This window comes from Rhamphochromis sp. 'chilingali' (genome assembly GCF_963969265.1).
Source record: "Rhamphochromis sp. 'chilingali' genome assembly, chromosome: 10".
NCBI lineage: Eukaryota > Metazoa > Chordata > Actinopteri > Cichliformes > Cichlidae > Rhamphochromis > Rhamphochromis sp. 'chilingali'.
Genome location: NC_137937.1, coordinates 26,438,581 through 26,460,775, shown reverse-complemented (window position 1 = coordinate 26,460,775; position 22,195 = coordinate 26,438,581). Strand labels below are relative to the sequence as shown.

The following is a 22,195-nucleotide window of genomic DNA, read 5'->3' as shown; positions in this document are numbered from 1 at the left end:
AAATGATTCCAAGCGCTCAAATTCGAACTATACCGTAACTATATTTGATTGAGAGCGCTTCTTCATTCCTTATTCAAAATGTAATGGCGCTCGTTCTTGTTGCTCACAATTAAATCAAAAATAACTCGCTTTTTCTCGAAGGGAGTTGCTATTTAAGCGCTGGAATGATCTTAAATTCTGAAATATGGCAGGCTGGAAATGTTTCAGAGATAACATTTTATTCATTTGGTTTGATTCATCTCTTTCTGTTTCTTTTCTCGTAGCCTCCGTTTTGCTGTCTCTTCCTCTCTCCATCCCTCTATAATCTCTGACAGTAATTATCTCATTTAGCAGTTGATTCCTCCTCTCATTGATTCCCACTCGGTCCCAGCCACTGTCGACTGAAAATCATATTCTCTCTTTTAGAATCGTTGCATTTCTGATGACTCCGTGGACCCGCATGCCATTCCAGGACTGTAGCGCTGCTCTCTTGTTCGATTATTGCGCACTCCCTCCCACTTTCTTCCTCCCTCGATCGCTCTCTCTTTCTCTCCCTCTTGCTGATAATCTTCCTATCCTCCTCACTTGCTACTCAGCTATGTGCAGGAAAAAAAAGAAAGAAAAGAAATCCATTACTTTTATTAACTTCTCTCTTATGACACACTCATTTCAGATTGATAGCCTTTTTATACCGACATTTCAGAAATTAATGTATGAGAAAATCAATTGAAATCATATTTTCTAAATCAAGTGAGCCGATGGTAGAAATAGGCCACCCGCGGCGATAAGTTCGATGCAGATGGTCTGTAGAGTAACTGTAAAGCTGTAGCATTTACGCTCCTCTGATGGTTTTGCCGTGTTTCAGTATCACAGGAGCTGTGCTGATCCGCGCTGATGTGCAACACAACTCGATATTTGTAGCGAGGCGCTGTTTGATAAATCATCATCTTGTTAATAACTAAAAGGCAAAATCAAGATCTCTGCTGGCTGTGAGCGTAGAGCTTTCTAATGGAAAAACAAGTAACACTTTTCCTTTCTGGCTGTAAATTAAACATTATATGCTGTTTCAAACGTGAGAACAAAAACTGATGATTTTAAGAGTAAACGTGTGTCTAATGTGGCTTAGTGTTTTACTGTGCCAGGGATATACTGTAAAAATGTCTTTACGGCTGCTTTTAGATTAAAGCTCAAAGTTGGCTCGAAGCTCTTGACATTAATAAAAGTTTTATTGATGAGGCTTGTCACATCCCAAGGCTGTATAATGGATACAAAACATCTTGGGGTGGAGGCTTTGTGGGTGTCCCCAAGCTTTCAGCGATTCGGCGCTCTCCCTCTCGGCAGCTAATTTGAGAACTTTATGTATATGCGTTCGTCTGTGTAGATCTGCTTGGAATTAATCATTTTCCTAATTCGGTTTCAGAGGGTTCACCCTTTAGTGAAGTCTGCGAGAAGCTGCAGAGGTGGAAGCACAATAGGTTTAGTGTGTGCGTCTGTGGTTGTAGGTGTAAAAGGGTGGAAGGTTCGCTCTGCAGATGCGATTGTGTGTCTGTGCGTATCGTTGAGAAGATAGATTTGCGTGTATCTGAGATGGGGATGCATGCTGTGTTTTCTGTGCTGTCTCTTTTCCTCTCTGGCAGTCTCTGATGCACTTTGCTGTTACCTGCACCAGCAGAGTCATTATAAAACTCTTTAAACAGTGCCGTTACCTGTTTATGTCTCTTTCTCTCTCCAATCTCTATCTGGCTTTAGTCTTTGTCACTCAGTATGTATCTCTTTGTCTTTTACTCATGCGGCATGTGTTTTTGTCTTTCTCGCTCACTCACACACACACACACACACACACACACACACACACACACACACACACACACACACACACACACACACACACACACACCCTCCCTCCCTCTCTCCATCTTCCTGTCAAGTGGTGCTCTTTTCTTCTGGTAGTGATTAAGTCCAAGGTCGGCTCTATCAGAGAGCCAGTGTTTGAGAGCAGCTCTGGGTGCCAGAGAGCCTTCATTCCCCGGGCCTTAGATGTCCCACTGATGGCTTCCCTTTGCTTGTCATGCCTACTCACAATGCTCCTCTTCATACATCAGCCTATCGCTGCCCTAAGACACCGTGGGCCTCAAAATGCCTTTGTGTGTGTGTGTGTTTGTGTGAAAGTTCCTGCCCAAGGCAGAGGGAGATGAGGCCAAACACATAACAAATGGAGAGACTGTTGAAGAATGTGTCAGACATGAAAAGGGGTATATTTGGAGACTGTAATAACTATGTGTTGTCTTCCTCTGATGTGCAGAACTTGGATGTTTCTGGTCTTAATTTGGGGCCTTGTAGATTAATTCAGCCGTGCTGCTCCAGTGGTTTTTGTTGTTCTTCCTGAGAAAAAGTTAGGACCTTTGAGGAATGCTCTCTAAATTTGACAGAATTGGACCGTGGGTAATACCTCATTCTCTCTGTGTGTTTATGAGCAAATAAAACAGTCTGGTTTATGACAGGGAAGCTATTTAATTTCATAACCAGCATCATATGTTCTATCCATCGTGGTGGCTCAGTGGAGTGGTTTGCACTCGCTTGACTTCAAATTTGGCTTACAGCATATGAATGAATGAAAAAAGAAAGAGTGGGAGAAAGAAGTAAGAAATTATTGATTTCTTTTAATTAAATTTTTTCTGTTAGTTCCCACAAGCAGAATATTAAAAAAAAATCACAAAGGTTAAGATACAAGTCTTCACCCACTGCCACCTGGGAGCCCTCCACTCCGCCGCTCTCACCCCACATCGAAAAAAGTGGTGTCTGCCGGCCTCTTATCGCCCCCGCCCCCCTCACTGGAGCACAGAAAATATATAATCAGAGTGCCCTGTGTCAAACTGATAACCCCCAACACAAACCAAGAAGTAAGTGTGTTTGTGTTCACATTTATGTGTACATATGTGCGCGTCACTGTGTACTCGCACATCTGTGTTGTGTCTCAGGGGTGGTAGAGAGGATAAAGGGGAAAGAAGCAGCAGAGGGGATTTGGATGGAAAAAAGGTAATAGGGTTGTGGGGGTCGCAGAATGAGTCGAAAAATTGTAATAATAATTTTCTTGACTGCTGTATGGAGGAGATTGGGGGATTTATGAATATAATGAGGAGAGAAGAGCCTAAGGATGATGTGCGTCTCTTGCAAGAGTAATTGAAGAATAATTCATTTGGCTGTAAGACTTTTAACTCAGAGACAGACAGAGATAGAGAGGTTTTTGACCTCTGGAGGGAGGGATATCATGTCTCATTATTGGCCTAACTAGTGTCACTGTGCCGTGACTGCCAACCAGTGCTGTCACTTCGGTTTGTGCGTGCGTGCGTGCATGCGCGCGTGTCTATATGGCCATTTGGCAGGAAAAACCAACCGTCTCTATCTCCTTGAGCTTTTTCCTCACCACTGAGTTTGTTATCAAGACCAACACATGCAGGATTAGTGACTGAAAGGGAGAAACAGAAAGTGAAAAGGGGGGTAGGAGAGGGAAAAGAAGTGATAGACAGTAGATTGGCACGCGACAGATAAAGAGCAGAGTTAACCACACACACACACACACACACACACACACACACACACACACACACACACACACACACACACACACACACACACACACACACACACACACACAGGGATCAGCTCACTGGTCCATGGCTGATGCAGACAATGTATTTGTGATATCAGATCCATGGCCTGTACCATTTTTCTTTTTTGTTGCCTCAGTCCTTTTTCAAATATTCATATCATTCTGTCTGCTCAGGTCTGTATGCTATTAAATGCGTGTGTGTGTCTTTCAGAGTGTGTGTCTGGGAGATTGGGGGGGCTGGGCCATGATTTAGGCTTACCGCAGAGGGATTGTCTCGACACAGCTTTCTTCTGTCTGACTGAACTGTCTGGGATGTTCCGATATGGAGGAAAAAAAGCCGACAAAGACGGCGCGTGCATGCATGAGTGCGCACTCGTATTCACCTAGCGACACCGCTGCCATTCGTCCCACCTTTTTGCCCCTGCTTCAGCCTGTCTCGCACAGTCCCAAACACATGCGGACAGCCGAGCAGACACCTCAGCAACACCTTGTGACTTTGACTTCTTGCTCAGGACTTTGAATACACTTGAAAGTGACTGGCTAAACTTTGTCTAGGCGATTTCGACTCGTCTCTATTCATGTTTGGCGGTCTTGGAATTTAAATGCTGATAGTTTTACTTAAAAAAACAAAAACAAAGAAAACAGTTCTTGCAAGCATGGGCTGTTTTTTCTTTGGTACATTGAGACCTGTTTTAACTGACCAAATTCACATAGTAAATCTTGATGTGGTTAAAAATTTACTACAGTAATGAAACAGCAGCAGCTCATATTTATGACTAAAACAATGCTCACTCTGTCTGTGCTTTTTAAATGTCATCCCACTTCATGTCAACTGGGATACTGAGGTTGATGGACAACTACAGCCATGAACTCATGCTGTTTTTGTGCCAGCACTCAAACCATGACATCATATCCTCTGTACGGGGTCTACCAGGCCTCAACTTCCTGCTTGGCATCGTCAGCCTTGTGTAAATATATGTAGTAATGGCACAGGTAGTTATAGCTCCGTAGTCTGGCACGAAACCCCCCCCCCCCCCCCCCCCATTTAACGTGATATTTTGTATTTGACCTCCGACTGAGGCTTTTCATTTTCTTTTCTTTCTTTTTTTGGGACAAAAGCTTCTAATTAGAGCAGGCAAAAGCCAAACGGCTTGTAGCGTGGCGATCTCAACTGGTCATGTGGAGTGAATTAAACAACCTCTTTTTATAAAAACATGTTGCTGCACCTTCGTCTCAGACCAGAACAGCTTTCAGCTTTTGCCATTTGTCTTTGCTTTTCTTTTTCTTTTTGGATGGATGAGTTTGAGCAATACATGAATTGATTTGGCGCCGGAATCTCATTAAATTGAGATTCACATCCTTTGTTGTGATTTTCAGATTTGTCACATTTTACGTTTTCAGTGTTGTTTCTGCTTTGTAGGAAATAATGAAATTGAAGTTTGATTTTTACGACTTTAGAAAAATATATTCATTGGTATTGAAGTTTAAAATATCTCGTCGTTTCCAATATGTATTTAACTACTTATGATTACAGTAATTCTTTCATAACTATATCTTTAATATTGCTGTAGATATAAATAATTATATTGTAACGTTTGTCGTGCAGTTATTTATCGGTGAAATAAGTATTCAGACAGTGATTAACAGACAGAGAAAAATGGGAAATTCTTGTATTATAAGGGCAGAAATGACAAAAGAAAACAGTCTATAGAAAATAAAGTAAAATAAAGCACCTAAACTGGCTCAATAAAATAGAAAAAGAAATCTCAGTAAGTGAAATAACTGAGATTCATAGCAGAAGGGCGATACAATACAGTGATATTACAATATTGTATTGTAATATAATATAATATATTGTATTTGTTTAAGCAAAAGTCCATAAAGGTTTGCAAAAATAATTCTTAAATAGGCAAAAATAAAACTGTTCATTATACATGATTGGAGCGTGTTATAGCATTCCGTTATGGGAGCAGTATTATTTAAGTATCATGCCAACAATACACTGTAGTGCTCTAATGGTTTCATATATTTTTTAATTGGGCTCCCTAATCTATGCCAATACAATGTTTTTGATACATTTGTAAAAACTCACTCTGAACCTTTAAATGAAAACAGTTGAGTCTAAAGTAAATTAGATGGAAGTAAAATTTATTCAATGTGAGCTATAAGTTCTTCGAAATTGTAGTTTATTACAGTGTTTCATATGACTCTCCTTAGATGCTTTGCACCACTGAATTCTGCCCATGTAAACATGGGTTCATATATTATTCCTATAATTGCTGTGCACATAAATTCCTGCACCATGCATGTGTTTGCGGGGCGGGAGCGACACGCTGGCCTCAGAGCAGCTGGATTTTGTAGGTTTTCCCTGTTTTTTTATGAACGGCATGAATAATTATCCAGGTGTTGCTGCCAACTCAGAGGAGACGAGTCAGACTCTGCCTAGTTACAGACCTCAGCCAACGAGGAGAAAAACCTGCCGAAACACTCACCAAATCCCTGCTCTGTATTCTCTTGCTCTGCGCCTCTCTCTCTGTCTCTCACTAGTTTTCTCTCTGTGTGTTTTTCTCTGTTTCGGTCTCTTTTGCCCCGGTGTGAGTTTGAAACTTGTTTTCTTTCTCATCTCGCTCTATAACTCGCATGCTTTCTCCTTGCCCTTTTTCTCCATTTATTTATTTGTTCTCCCTTTTTTTTTGATTCACACAAATACTTGGGTGTAAAACAAGCTATAATATGAGAGGAAGTTATTAAATACGCTGGGAGTATTAAAGCCTTTCACGTCTAAATCAGATTATATCTATCAGCAGTGCAGAAGCAAACACTCGCACTGTAGCCTTGTTTTTTTTTTTTTTGTGAGACTTTTTATTTAATGGATGTTTTTCTTTTGGCAGATGTCTGCTAAAGTGTGGAATTTATTCTCACGCTTGGATAAACAAAGTCTCAACCGTGACTCTGTCTCTTCCTTCTCAGGAAGATTTCTGCTAAGTTTTTAGTATTTCTGCAACCTAGCTACACACTCAGCCAATCAAAACTCACACTGGTTGGCCTGATTTCTCATTGGTTGTCCACATCAATGAAACTGTTTCTATTGGTCGTAGTAAAAAAAATTACATTTAGCAGACATAAGCAGTTTTGAAGATTTGGAGAACAAATACTGCTTTTGATGCTGGGGCTTTTAAAATTTACTTCAAGCTTATTAGTCATACATACTGAATGCAAATAGCTGTCTGTGTGTGAGTAAAAGCGTCTGCTGTGGATGGTAATGATTTTGTGTGAGTGTGTGTCTGTTGTGGTGAATATTTGGGGTGTTGGTCACTTAGCCCTACATCAAGGTTCGAAGTATGCTGAGCAGATTTGTGTTCCCACATGAGTAAACCAAGTAGAGACACACAGACAAGACAGATGGACATACGCACGCGAACACACACTGGCACGCACGCCCCGATCAGCGCCATCCTGAATGAATAATTTAGCACTTCGATCCAACGCCGGCCACAGGGGCACATGACAGTTTTTGTGTAAATGTGGGTTTGTGTGTTTCTGTGTGCTGTCTTTGTGAACATCTATGATAAACCACATAGTTTGGGGTTTTCCCCCTTTCATTACTTACTGTTGTTTATCATGTCAGTTCAGCTGTCCCTGATGGTTACTGCCACATTCTTGACCTACCTTTGCACACACAAGCCGTCTAATGTTTATTTCATTTGTATATCTAAGCATATTTTCATAGGTGAGGATATGATGGGGGGAAAAAAAATCGTTTCATGTTTATTTCATGCCTAAGCAGATCTTTTTATCACAAGAGGTGTGGATCCAATTTTCTCTGAGAAGTGACAGAAAAGCCAGAGGCTACAGAAGAACAGAGAAACGGAGCGGTTCGACAGAAGTAAAGGTTTTGAAAGCCTCCTTTATTACTTTCAGCGCTGCGCAGCATCCTTAGCGTGTTTGTTTGCACTCAGTGTGCACGTCTGATTCTCGGTATGTGGGGAAAGGGGAGAGCGTTTACATGTGTGCTTACTTCACGCAGCGAGCCGTGGTTATCCATTCCCCCCATGTGACTTCATGCTGGTAGGTATATGTCATGCCTATGGAGCCGACAATAGGGCTCACTGATCTTAACGGCAAGTGTAAGCTTGTTTTCTCTTTAGCCTCGGCCGTGACATTTACCTCTACGCCTCCCTGGCGGCTGGTTGGAACATCATACCTCTGTTATCTTGCATCCCCGATGTGTGCATGAGTTTGAGTGTGTACATGTGCACCTGTGCCTTAAACACATTTGGGTATGTATGAGAGAAAGTACACCTGGAAAAGCCTTTGGTAATTTCAACGTGCAGGCACGCTTGTTGAATAGTATTTCAATTTGGGTTTGGGTTTTGCTTGGAGGATTAATCTAAACCCCCTCTTATAAGGTATTCAGATTGGAAAGTGGGATTATTGAAAGTCGGAGAGATAAAAGGAAGAAGGAAAGTGAATGCTCTTATTGGCTCAAAACCCCCTCACACCAGGCATACGGCACAGAATTGTAAACAGTAACCACAAGCAATTTCATAGCATTTATCTGCCTGGTTAGATTTTGTTTTGTGTTCCTGCTGGGTGTTTTTTCCCAGTTTTTCCTTTTCTTTTTTTTTTGGATTACGTGGCAAAATACAAGTTTACTCAGTATATAGAGATACAACTTCTTCATTTCTTTGGAATATAACAAAACCGTGTATGTAATTTAGCACAGCTTGCATATCGCACATGCTTTTCTTTAGGAATTTCTTTCTGACTTTTTGGAAGTTGGATTGAAATATTTTGCTCTTTGTCTGCTCTGATCAGCTCCCCGTCTGCTTTGTTCAGCATTATTTTTCCAAATCCTGAAAACGGTTTTGTGTGTTGCCTCTTGCAGCTGCGTAACTTGAGCGTCCTGGATCTGCGACACATCTCGGAGCTCAACAACGAGACGGTGATGGAAGTGGTGAGGAAATGTCGCAACCTCAGCTCTCTCAACCTTTGCCTGAACTGGAGCATCAACGACAGGTATGTCTTTAATGTGCTTTCTGAGTCAGCATGGACCATCTCGGTGCATGCTGACGGCCAAGTTTGCAACACAATCTTTGGGTGGGGAAAAAATAGGAGCAGAAATTTTGTTGCAGTTAATGAGTTCAAAAATAGATTTATTATCCAAAAGTGGTGTCAAACGTCCAATTTGTGCCAATACTCACATAAAAAGTCCAACAAAAAAGGTTCAGTTGCTCTGCCCCCTCCCACTAAATTATTTGACTAATGGCTTATTAGGGCCTTAAAAAAAATGATTTAAAAATGCGGTCTTTTTATGGGGATTTGGCTTTTTGTCATAAAAGGAAAGTAAATGTCATGTCTGGAATCATAAGAAAAATTGCGATTACGCATTTGATAAGCAGTAAATTTGGAGGGTTTTATTGACTTATTAGTTTTATGAGATCACTTTTTCCTTTTTCTTGTGCATTCATTCAGTTATGTGTGCATACTTGTACAACTATGCACACATAGGAAATGAATGACTTGCGAATTAAAAACAAGTTAAAAGAGCAACAAAAACTTTTCCTTTTTTATTTCTTGCTATTTCCTGCTCTCAACCTTTTCTTTCCCCATTTCTTTTTTTCCCCCACTCAAATGTGAGACAGGGCTTGTACTGTATGTGACAACAAGAGTAAACCATCTCCTTTTTTATTTATTAGCTTGTGTTTTATTCATACGTTTCTATTTTAATCTATTGATCTACAAGGGTTCTCTGCAGACTGTACTCCCACTCTGTCTTAGGAGTGTGAGCACAATATTGAATGCACCACGATGCGTAGCAACAATGGAGGCTGGCGAGCATGCGTGCGCATGTGTGTGTATGTGCACGTGTGAAATCGCTCTTGAATTATTGAGTTTACAGCAGACGTGTGGTAGGAAAGTTATGGTAATACTTAGCTACCTTCATCGATTGAAAATCGTGGAATTTGGTGGGATCCTTATAGGAGCGCATTGTGCTACTAACTTTTTTTCCTTTTCAAACGCACATTTGTGCACACAGAGGTTCAGCCTCAAGCGATTCAAAACTGCAATGATTGCATATTGATATTTACTGCATTGGTCCAGAGGCTGAAGGACTGAAGATGTGTGTGTGTGTGTGTGTGTGTGTGTGTGTGTGTGTGTGTGTGTGTGTGTGTGTGTGTGTGTGTGTGTGTGTGTGTGTGTGTGTGTGTGTGTGTGTGTGCTTGACTGGATTTGTCTGAATCACCTGTGGGAATATTGGAATTTAAAATGGTGTGTGTGTGCGTGTGTTTGGCAGTCTGTGTGGGAGATAAAACTAGGTTGTTCTGTATGTGTGTGTGGCAGCATACAGTAGGTGTGCTGTTGACTTATGAATGAAGCAGAGATGGTGGGGAGTGACAGGCTGAGGTGGGCCATTAGTGGCGTAGGAATCCTACATGCTTGCTGCCTTGACGCTGCTCTGCTTCCTCACCTCTTATTCCCTTTGCTGTTTTATGCATGAGTCTTTACGAATCTCGTGATGTAGCTGAGTGTTAGAAGAGAAGTAAGTAAGTGAGTAAAATGTTGTGAGCCATTTTCAGGCAGAATTAAGAATCTTGCTGCTTTGCTTTGATTAAGAATTTTTTTTTTAAAAAATGCCTAAATTTCTGCTCAGCAACAGATTTTCCTTTTTTATATATTACCAAAGCCTTAATATTCAAATGTGACAGAAATTTTATTTCCTGTGTTGTGACTAAAATTAGCGCTGTGACTCAATAAGAACTTTAATCAGTAACTAGAGTATGAATTAGATAGCAGGTAGATAGATGGACAAGATGGACACACACTCTCAGCAAACAAGCCTGGCAGGAAATCAGAGACTAGACTGTGGCTTTATGATATCTTACAGCTGCAGACAGACTGCCAGTCCCAAGGTCATCAGGCCATCTGGGTTACTGCTGTTGGAGAAGCCAATACATACTTCCACACACAGGTTTCTGACTTGTTGTCACAGTGAAGACCAAACTGTCTTAACCCTCTCTGACGTAAGTGCTCCGAGGGTACAGCTAGGTCAGCTTGTGCCTGTGTGTGTGGTTCAAACTGATGACAGTGTGCTGTGCACAGGTAAACAGGCAGAGGAAATGACCCCTTATTTCCAGGCTCAATTTGCCCCCAACAAGAGGCCATTGGGGAGATGGAGCTCAGTAGGAGGTAAAACACTCCAGTCTTTTCCCCCCCCTTTCTTCTCCTCCTCGTTTCCTCTTTTTCTTGTTTTTCGTCTTAAGAAATATAAAAAAAATATATGAAAAACCCCCCGTGTCATCTTGCTTCCACCATTGTCCTCAATAATAGCGGAAAAACTGCCTCCCCGTGTACAAAGGCGAGAGTCACAGTCCGATGGGCAGATTGCGACAGTGGGACGCCTATTTTTTGGTCACTGTCATTTCTTGGGGAGAGAGGATGTGATGTTCTGCAGGTGGGCAGTGTTGGCCCTATTATTTCTCTGTATCCTCTTCCAGCGATGATAGGAGAACAAAGTGGGATTGTGTTTTTCAAATGTCACAGCGTTTGAAAATGGGGAGCGAGTCATGATCAAAGCCGAATGGCAGAGCAAATGGCAGCGCTCACTTTTTAGATCCAAGTTGAGAACAGTGTCAAAGTTAAACGGTTTTTCTTTATTCTCTGGTGCTTGGTGCGTGGTGAATTTGTGATTTTTTTTTATTTTTTTTGTTACCACTGTGTGTTGTTGTTTGTGTCTGTGTGCGGAGATTCTTTTTTATCTGAAATCTTTCTTTCCTGCTGTCGTGATTTTTATAGTATAGTGTTTTTGTGTTTGTAAATATGGCTTTTATCATAGTGCAGTTTTTCTGCTAAGGCATGATGACATGAAAGATGAGATTAAAAAAGATCTACATGATGTCACGCTTTAGGACTTTCTGTGTGTGTGCGAGTGGCAGTGTGTTGTAGTGACGTTTGTGGTACAGAGTTTTCAGTGGTTCTGGTAACAAAAAAAAGTAGAGTCATCCAGTGTTCAGCTAACATTAACTGGACACAAGGCCTGTGTTGACATTCAGATTTATGTGCAACCCCGGCTGTGTCCGTCTGCTTTTGTGTGTGCATGTGAGCAAGCTCTGGTCAGCTGGCCTGTAGTCTTTGCTGAAAGCAGATGCGTGGAGTAAGTGAGTCATTTATTTTATGAGATCTGTATTGTTGGAAGTTGGGCATTTCCCAAAAGCCTGGGCGTTCTTTCCCTCCGTTTCTTTCCCTTTATTCATCTCAGTCTTTCTGCCAGCTTCATTTAAACAGGGGAATCAATATTCATCCATTCCTTCTTCGCTTTGTTACTCGAGGCCAACATTCTCAGCACATCTCCGTCACTTCTGAGCATCACAAATCACGGCCCAAATTGGCTGTTCTACATTATTTTTTACCCTCTTTCGCAGAAATCAAACTAGATAAGAGACGACTGGGGGCCCTCTCTGACTTTCAGGAGCCTGTAAAGCAGGAAGTAATTGGAAACCCATTCTCCCAGAAACACGCCTCTTTTAAAACTTTTTAGGGTTTGGGGGTGTTTGCACTGAAGCCCCATTTCAAATAGCCTTCGTCGCAGCCACCTGGCAGTGATCACAAATGAGTTAAACCCTCCCCAATCCAGATGATGACATGATACATCAGTGTGATCAATGATGTGTTAAATGGAAATTGGCTGCTCTGCTTTGCTTGGTCACAGTGAAGGAAATGAGGGCCTGTGCTAGTTGAAGTTCTCCAAGTTTCATTTAAGGATGCTGTAAAAGGCCAGTGTGGGAATACATGGAAAAAACATCTACCTGAAGATGTAGCATATAACGAGAACAGGGATTTAACCTAGTAGGCTGGACAATGAAGCCTGCATGGAAGTGCGAAATTCTCCAGTGGCTGCTTGAGGCTTACTCCAAAAGTATGGCTTCCAAATCCCTAAAGATGCGTTAAAATATGTTAAAATGCTCGACATCAACCAGAAAACCAATATTTCTTCAGTCTGGTACATAAAAGGATTGTAAAAAAGGATGTATTTATCTGTTCTTGATTTGATTTTGATATTATCAGTGATAATAATAATAAAAATACGCGTTCAGAAATCAGTGTGAAATGTGATGGTGTTGATGGTGATCTCCGTGTTTTAAATACAGTCTGTGATCAGTGCTCTATAATGTTTACATTCAGCTTAAGTTACTTATTAACAAAAGGAGGCAAGCCTGCACTTATAGAGGCGGTAGTTGAGAATAAAAATAATGATAAAATACCACAATTGTAAATAAAGTCATAGTGGAGCGTTGTGTTTGGCCACTATCTGTTTGTTTCTGTTGAGCACTGTTCAACCCTATTTTTAGAAAGTGGGAATGATGGTTAAATACTTGTCTTGATTTATGATACTTCTTTCGGCATACATATACATACACATAGCTGTTGCAAGTAGAAGAAAAGGGTTTTTTTTTAATTAAAAATGTTTTGTAAGTCATGATTTTCTTTTTGCTCAATAACAGTGATTTCAATTTTATTTATTTGCTAACTTGTATGTTAGGTATATTGACTACACAGCAACCCTAATTTGGATGAGTGGCAGAAAATGGAAGGATAGATTCATGTATGGAGAACAGGCTGTTGAGAAGTTTTGGAAGAAATCCCCTGATTTCATCTTACTCCAACTTATCTTACCTGTTACTGAAATCGGCCATAAAGAAATCAGGAAGCTGTGGAAAAACTCTAAAAATCCTAAAACAAGAGGCGATTTGAAGTGTCTGGATCAACTGGATCGTGCATAGGTTTCCTCTACCTTTGGAAGCTTCTTAAATGCCAAGGAAAATGTCAGCAGAGCCCAAACCAACGACTGACAGACATTTGTCCTTGTCTTGTTTTTCCACCACCTGTCTCTCCAGATTTGAGGAGAGGTGCTGAAGGGCCTTCAGTGTCCTTGCCGCTTCTCTCATTCTGCGTCTGTATTTTTACGCATGTAAAATAGTGATGGGTCGTTCGCGAACGAAATGGCTCTTAGAGCCGGCTCTTTGACGTGAACGACGCGAGCCGGCTCCTTATCGCGAGCCGTCACGTGGGTTTTTTTTTTTTTTCTTTCTCTCAGCCTCTCTCTCGCACTTTTTTTCCGCTTCACTCTGCACGCGAGCCTTGTGCTTTACGCTGGGCAGAGGGGGGAGGGGCGGTAGTTACACTCAGTAGCACAGGAACAGAGCCAGAGAGAGAGAAAGAGAGGCAGGGACAACAACATTAGAAAGGTATAGTAATCATCCACAACTATTTTCAGTTGCAGATGATAAAGGATTGAGAAAGTTTATTCATGCAGGTCCATATGACAGAGAATATGCATGTTCTTTTAGTTTTCATATTATAATTTATATTTAATTGTGTTGTGGTTTGCAGTGTTTTGTGTTCTTTTCACTTTAAATTTGTGAAAGGAAAAAGCTGAAAATTTAAATAGTTAAAACTTGAAATGTGAATAGTTGATTTTTGTATTATATGATTTATTTATTACATTTTATGTGGAGTGAATAAATAAAAGTATATTTACGGTGGCCCCTAGAGACAAAGCACATACAAACTTCAAATCACGTACGAACTCTGAAGCATGTACAAACTCCAAAACACGTAAAAACACGTACAAACTCCAAAACACGTAAAAACTCCAAAACACGTAAAAACACGTACAAACTCCGAAGCACATAAAATGTCATGGTCCTGGGTCGTTGACCCAGCGTTTTGTGTTTTGTGATTATTTCCCTCTGTTCTAGTTATTCTGTGTCCTCCCCCCTTGTGTCCGGTTCGGGTTCTAGATTTCCTGTTTTGTTCTGAAAGTCTGTGTCTGTTGTCATTGTGTTCAGCTTGTGTCCTCCAGTCATCATGTGTATTCAGATCAGCTGTTCTTCCCTCCTGTGTGCGATTACCCGATTACCTTGTGTGTGTGTGTGTGTATATATAGTGGGTGTCGGTCTGTGTTCGTTGTCGGCTCGTCTGTGTTTCTTGGTATCCTGGTCCTTGGTCTGCGTCTCTCTGCTCCGCTCTCCGTTTTGTAAGATTTCAGGTTTGCTCTTTAGTTTCTCCCAGTTTAGGTTTGTCATTACTCATGCTTCATTGCCTGTTTTTGCCACTGCCACCGTGTAAATAAACTTCACTCGTATCATCAGTTTGCTGCATTTTGGGTCCTCCTTTTCCTCCACTCCACACGGCTCACTCCGCCAGCCGTGACATAAAAACTCAGAAGCATATAAAAACTCAAAACACGTACAAAAGACAACAGAAGTGCTCCAGGATGCTGGGCGCAGTGTTGAGCCTTTGTTATCTTGTGGCTACACAAGCCAGCAAGTACCAACGACCGGATTTGGTGTGTGGTAATAACAGGTAAATGAACTTTTTTTTAAATTATTTGAATATATATATGAGTGCCTGTGTATAAATACACAAACAATACACACATGCTTTCAATTGTGTAATTTAAGTGATCTAGTAGCTCTGCTTTGGAAGTTCAGTTCATGCTAGAAATGTGTTTTGGAGTTTGTACGTGTTTTGTCTCTAGGGGCCACCGCATATATTTATATATAAACATATATAAATAAAACCACTTGTTTTTACGTTAGTAATTCCTTTTGTGCATAATTTTATATTATTGTTAATAATAAATTAATTAAAGCAACAAAACAACCTGAAGAGCCGGTTCGGAGCCGAAAGAGCCGGCTCTTTTTAGTGAGCCGAACCGAAAGAGCCGGATCTCTAAAAAGAGCCGGAAATCCCATCACTAATGTAAAACAAGAAACCTTCTTTCCTTTGTTGTTATCATTTTTTTCGTCAGTCTAGAACTCAGGGGCAGACTCTCCGCTGTATTTGCATGATTTGTAAATTAAAAAGCCAGGCCCTTTTTTTTATTTGCTTGGACCTGCCATGTTGAAGCAGATTGGCTGTCAGTGGAGATCAGAGTCCTGCTTAGCAGAGTGAATACACAAGGAGAGCTAGTATTGCCCTGTTGTCAGACATGATGGGAAGAAAAGGTGCGGGTAAAACCAACGAGCTGTAATGGAGACAGAGGGATTAGGCACGGCAGAAGCACTTGTACGCATGTAGCATATTTTCATTTCTCTCTCACTTATGCCTTTCATCTCAAATTCTTACTCTCTTTGCTCTGTCTCTTTTTCACACTTCAGCTCCCCTTCAGTTGTCTTTTTGTGTTTCTTCTTCTGTCTTTTTCCTTCTCTCTCGCTCTCTCTCTTTCTGTCATGTGCACAAATACCGAGGCGATTATTTCTGGCAGGTTGGGTGTGAAAGTGCGCTATGATAAACATGCTGCCGTGGTTATTAATTTTGAGTAATGGCAGCGTCAAACTCCAATGCCTTGATAAGTATCGGAGATGGAGAAACATTTGTGGCGCGGCGCAGAGACACAATGAAGGCAAGCAGCTGGAGCTTATAGACTACAGCAGCATGAGAGCCGCTGTTGTATTCAGGCACAGATCCGAGATTAACAGCTTCCTGCACCTCTCTGCATACGTTCTGAAAAGTCAGACCTTTGACTGACTAAAATATATACTGTAAAATTAGTTAAATATATTCTAGCGCTTGCGTCTGATCTTCCTAGCGGATGATGCCAGGTCCTCCTGCTACTCCAGGCTCTTTGGTGCAATTGAAATGAAGTTATTTCTGGATGCCATGAGATTTAATTGGCGATACGCCACTAGACAGCTGCTGAATGTTAGGGTCCTTGAGTAATCTTTGACTTTTATCATGCTTTTAAATAAAGTAACCTTGATTGGACTTTGCACAGGTCACAGTGGCGAGTAACATGTTGCTGAAAAGTGAGAACCACATCACTGTTTCTCAACTACTAAGAACACAACAAAACATGCTCAGTGTTGCTACAGTCAGACATTGAAAACAGTGTTTGCTGACCGAGGCACGAACTTAAACCGTTTAGTTAGTCTTTGAAATGCTTGCTTGGAAGGTGGTGACCTTGTCTGCGACCACTTGTGGTCAGTTGCTCTCTTCAGAACAGTTTTGGCGGATTAAGATGGCAACAAAATGAGTCGGCCTGCTGTCAGTTTGTGGTTTAATCGGGTCAAGTTGGTACTTACGTACTATCTGTTTGTGATAATATAGTCATTAACTTTAATAAATTAGCAAAAATGGCCAGTCCATTGCCATCTACATATACAGAAAATCACGTTAAATACTCATTTGAAACATTTATTCCTCCACAAATAGTAACATAGTTGCTACAGGACGGCAGTTTGACTTCAAAGTGACACAGGTGTCCCGCAGCTTTGCTTTTATATACAAATATAACCAGAACACAACCAGTTAAGAGCCATTTAAGTCGAATCCCCAATTGTAAAGAAGCACGTCACAGGTTGACTCACACAGGTTAATTGCAATCTAATGACAGTCATTTATTTGCAAAGCACTGCCAATTTGTCTTAGAGCGATTGCAATCAGTCTAAGTTTGCAATGGTTTGGAGACAGTTTGCCACCTACCGGGCAACCTGTGCAGTCACCTAGCGCTCAAAACTAGACAAGCATAATAAATGCATAATAAATCAGTATCAAACACTTTGTTAACTTATGAGTTAAGTCATGCAATTCTGACATTTTAGCCATGATGTAAGACAATCTTTCAAGGTCCAAAAATTCTTGGGGCTTTGTAAGCTCATTAGATGTTAAGTACCGCATTTGAGTGCCGGGTTATAGTGTTGCATTAAATTCTAAACAGCAATTTATGTTGGCAGCGTTTAATTTACCTTCCATCCAAATGTAATCATTACATGGGGAAACCCTGCATCACACAGCTGTTCAACCACATTAGACACAGTCCTCGAAGTGCTATTATCTCACAAAATGAGTCACAAGCCCGACACAGAAATCCAGCTAAAATCCATGCTAACCAAATTGCTGATCCATGACAATAACATTTTTGGTTCCATTTTGACCAGTACCTTTCACCAGTAATTAAATTTTTTGTTCACGTATAGGCTCCCTTTTGTCGAGCAGAGGCATTTTTTTGATTAATGTAACCTCTTACCAGTCTGGGAAATAAGAGGAAAGGACAATAGAACACAAAATATCAATTTCATTCAATACCTAATTTTGCGCTGATGTAAAATGTATGTAGATTGAGCGTCTTCCAACAGATGGTTGCCTTGTAGTGATCTTTGCTCATTTGATTTTCTCTCTGATCTTATTTTGTCTTGTTTGCAATGTTGATCTAATTTTTATGCCTTTATCCAGTTCCCTAGTTCTTATGATTTATGTGGGTTTTTTGAAATTCCCATATTATTTCCATGCTGAAGGTTAAATTTCTGTTTTCATATGTGGGATCAGTTCATGTTTGGAATATGTAATCTCATAAAATGATAAATCGAAACAGGGTTTTCTTATGGTTTTTCACACTGAATGAATTTCAGGCAGTTTGTTTGAATGGGATTTTTTTTACAGTACTTTTCTCGCTTGCTCCAACTCACTTATTTATTTATTTCTGTGGAATTGTTATTCCATCTTCAAAACAGTGCCTCCCCACATGCCTGTCTGGTTTTTTTTTGCATATGCATGGAAACTTTGGTCTGTGCCCAGACCATTGTGGCAGTTTCTGTATGCATATTTGTAGATGCCTCCCTGTGAATGAGTGCTTAACCACTTTTGGCCTTAGGGCTCACTGTCTGACTCTGCAGCAGACAGCATCTCTGTTTCTCCTCCGCAGAGAGCTGTGTGTGTTCATTCAGCTGCTGGATGTGTGGGTCATGTAAAAGTGACTTGAGTCACTCACAATCAGTGCATCGGCCGCGCAAGTACGTAACGTAATCGCACAGAAATGTTCTTATGAAGTGCTCCGCTGGCTGGGAAACAAAACGGTTGGTAACACTTCCACCGTGGAAATGCGTGGCCATCAGCACTTTATGGGGTCTCACTGAAGGAGATGACATACTCGGTTAGAACAGGGGCACGGTGATGCAAATGAAAGGTAGTGGTGCTGAAGTGAGTCTGAAAAAGTTCACGCAGAAATAGAAAGTTCATACTGTGTATAATTCCGTTTTTTTGGCAAGTAGAGTAGGTGGTTTGTGTTTGTGGAGGCTTTTGCAGTTGGGATTTCTTTGCACAAGTTGAGGTTTTTGTGGTGATGTTTAGCTTACAGGTGGTACGCAGCAGGGGGTGTGGCTTATTATAGTCATCCATACTGTGGGGTCAGAAAGCAGCCAGTATAATCTAAATGGTAAAGAGACCGCGGGGCTCTGCTGTCCTTGTTTCACCATGTTGGAGACCTGGCATTTGGCCTCTGTTTGAGGACCAAAGCTGCAATTTTCTCTGCCTTCCTCTGTTCTCTGCGGCTTCTGAAAGGCTGGGTCAGATGAATAAAACAAAAGCCATATTCAAAATGATTCTTTTGTATGCCCATCCCTTTATGCCTTATTTTTTTTATCATCAAATGAGCACATGTCCTCATTCCCTCGATCCATCCCACCAGCGCTTTCTGTTATATTGCTCTATTCTTTCCGTGTGTAGCTGCGCTCCTTCCCTTCTTTCCTTCCTTTCCTCACTTCCCTTCTTTTACTCCCCACAGCATTCCCCCATTCCCTCTGCCTTACACTCATTTGTGTGAACGCCTTCTTCTTACCCACAGCACATCCTCTGCCACATAAATGAGAGCAGGGAGAGCAAAGGGGAGAGCATGATGCAGGGCCCAAGGAGCAGGGTTTAATGAAGCCAGCCTAAATGAATTTACTGCTTTCCACTGAGCCGCTCTGTCCCATGTGGCGGACTAGCACCTCAGCCACTGTGTCAAAGACCCCCCTCAGCTCTGCTACCTGTTTGTCTGACACCTTTGTAATTAGCCGCCACTATTGAGGAGAGTAATTACGTATTAGAGCCATGTTCTATTAGGGGAGTCTCAAAAGTGAACATTTTTATGCAAATGTACGGAATCAGGCCCAGATTAAGAAAATTACTCAGGGTTTTGAGTGTCGGAGAAAAAGAGGGGAGGCCATTTTCCACCAAAGACCATGAAAAGAAATTGTGAGTATCGCAGCATACTAAATGGATGAAGGGGACTGTGCGTCTGTTCTGATTTGTTTGGTGGGATATCTGTGTGTGTGTCTTAGTCTCTGGGGGTAAAAGGTTTTTGCTGCGTGGCTGATTTACTATTTCCAATTGGTATTTTAAACAGTGCTCCGTGATGGGACTTGAATAAAAAAAGTAAATTGGAGTTATTAACTGCTATTGTTGCTCACCTGTTTTGTGTTAGAAGCTCCTGGGGACAAATACAGTGCTGATTGTTATTCCTCTTCTCTCGTTTGGTATGCATGTGCTTAAGCATAGCCTCTGGAAAGCCTGCCTAAGCCAGCAGCATGCTCGCGCACTGGAAAAAAACCTGCTTTGGCTTGCACCAGCTGTTTGTAGCATGTAAGTCTTTTTGCTTAGCAACAACAACATAATTTCAAAGTAATGTTTAAAACTAAATTGGGTCAGGCTATTAGATATTATGCAATGTTACAAAAGACAGAACAATTTGGCCTCATTTAATCCTAGCCCTGCAAGCATAACCCAAAATAATGGGCAGTTGTTGAGTTTAGTGCATTTATGTTTAATAGACTTAATCGGCCAGTTTCCTTGTTTTTTTTTGTTTTTTTGGAACCAAGTAGTGAGGAGGTAAGCACAGCGTATTGCTCTAATTATAAATGGTTGTTATAAGGAACCCCCTCCTTCTCCAGCAGTGGACATTTTGGGGAAGTCTGCTTATCAAAAGGGAAAGACACACATGTGCGTCTTGTCTATCAGCCATCTCCTGTCGGGTTGTTGAAGTGTTGAGAATCATTTATTCTGGCAGTTAGCATTAATAACACTCTCTTTTTGAGCTCCTCGCCCAAGACAACCATAAGTCTTGTCTTGTTTTACAGATTTTCACGCTGCTTCATTTCTGCAGTAAAGACATCAAGAAACTTTTCAGCAGTCGTGAATTTATTTCCCCTGCGGTTGCGAAATCCTTTACACACAAGCCTTCCAAAATTCCCCCAGATTAGATTCACTAACAAATCACTTCTACAGCTGAAAAAAAAGGAAAATAAAAACACTGAAAAGAAAGCGAGCAACTGTTTTACCTTTCACCCAGATGTATAATTAACAGTTAATGTTAATTGATTAAATCATTAATAGCTAAATAGTTCTATGTGAACAGTTAACTCTGATTCATTGCTGTTATATGCTCTTATAGTCCCCACACCACTTTAATTCATACTGGACATATATATATACTTTTTGTATTTGTTTCCTCTCTCTCTGTCAGTCTGTCTACTGTATAAATATCCACAGTGATGTGCATTCAACCCTTCCTAAAAGCCTCAAGTCATTCATTTAGTTCTGCTAGATGCCAGTAAAAGTTTTTGATGAACAAGATCTAAGATATAAAAGTCATAAAATTTCGATAGGTGATCCTGTGGATTCACAGTGGCAGCTGTTTGTGCATGTTCTCTCAGACTCGTACTCTTAGTTAGTCCACTTTTAGCGCATTTTGACCAAAGTGTTGGTTGGCTGTTGGCTCTCCATCACTCTGCACTCTCGGTCTGACTTGACTCAGTATAACTGAAAACTACTTTTAGCTGAGGTATAATGACTTCTGATGCAAAAAACTTCAAAGTCTAAGCTGCACTTCCCCGAGTCCCCAGAAAAACACTGGCTATGTTTGAAGTGGACAGATGAACAGTTAATGGGATAAGTGACGATCAAACTTACATGTTGTGTAGTCAGTTCGTTTGGTTAAACAACAGTAATTGCCCTCATTAACTCATTCTGCAGCTTGTTTTGTTATAGTCATATCTCCACTGGTTTCCCCGCTATTTTAAAACTAGGCTTCATCTCATGAAGACTTGGTACATAATGTGTTCTGATGAATGTCGGATATATATGTAAAATTTGTGCAAATGTGCATGCATCTGATCAGCACGTGGCCCGACCAACTGAGGACTTTGCAAATAGAAAAGCTGAAACTGCTCAAACTCATCTCCCCTTTCGATCAGTCAGGGTTAACCTGGCCCAGCCATGACATATGGCTTGTCTGGTTTGATCAGGCCGTCAACTTCTGAACCTCAAATTTAATGTTCAGCTAGAGTAGAACGGTGCATAAACACCCTCCAGATACCAGACCCAAAAACTGTGGGAAAGCTGCTTTCTAATTTCGGTAGTAACGAGTTTGAAAGTTGCCTTTGCTGTCATTTAGTAAAACTCAAGCTGTACAGTATGTTTGTGTGTGTTTGCAGCTGTTTATTTTCTTGTTTTCTTGTGTTACTGACAAATGTTTTCTGGGGTCTTGCAGAGATGATTTTGAGGCCAGTATTTCTGCTTTCTGATCAGTCTGTGGGTAACCACTAGACTTAGTTTGTGCACTTTCTAGTATCAAATGTTCATGTTTCTTTGCTAAGGCCAACGGGAACTGATCTACTGACTTCAAAATAATTTGTCTTTTGTGTTTCCTTACTGAAAGTTCCAATCACAAGGTCAGAGACGAGATGCCATCCCGGCAGTAGAAAGAGATTTGTTTTGTTTCCAAAGGTCAAAGCCGGGTCTTTCTTGCTATTCTGTAGAGACTGTGGCCTGGTAATAGACTCTTTA

The 22,195-nt window shown here is 41.0% G+C and overlaps 1 protein-coding gene across 1 annotated transcript in view; it reads left to right on the top strand.

Moving 5' to 3' along the window:
• Positions 1 to 22,195, top strand: part of fbxl17 (F-box and leucine-rich repeat protein 17) — a 232,756-nt gene that overhangs the window by 78,162 nt on the left and 132,399 nt on the right. Inside the window, exon 8 of the mRNA XM_080893999.1 lies at positions 8,478 to 8,608. Coding sequence (XP_080750125.1) covers positions 8,478 to 8,608 — 131 coding nt within the window. The remainder of the gene's footprint in view (positions 1 to 8,477; positions 8,609 to 22,195) is intronic.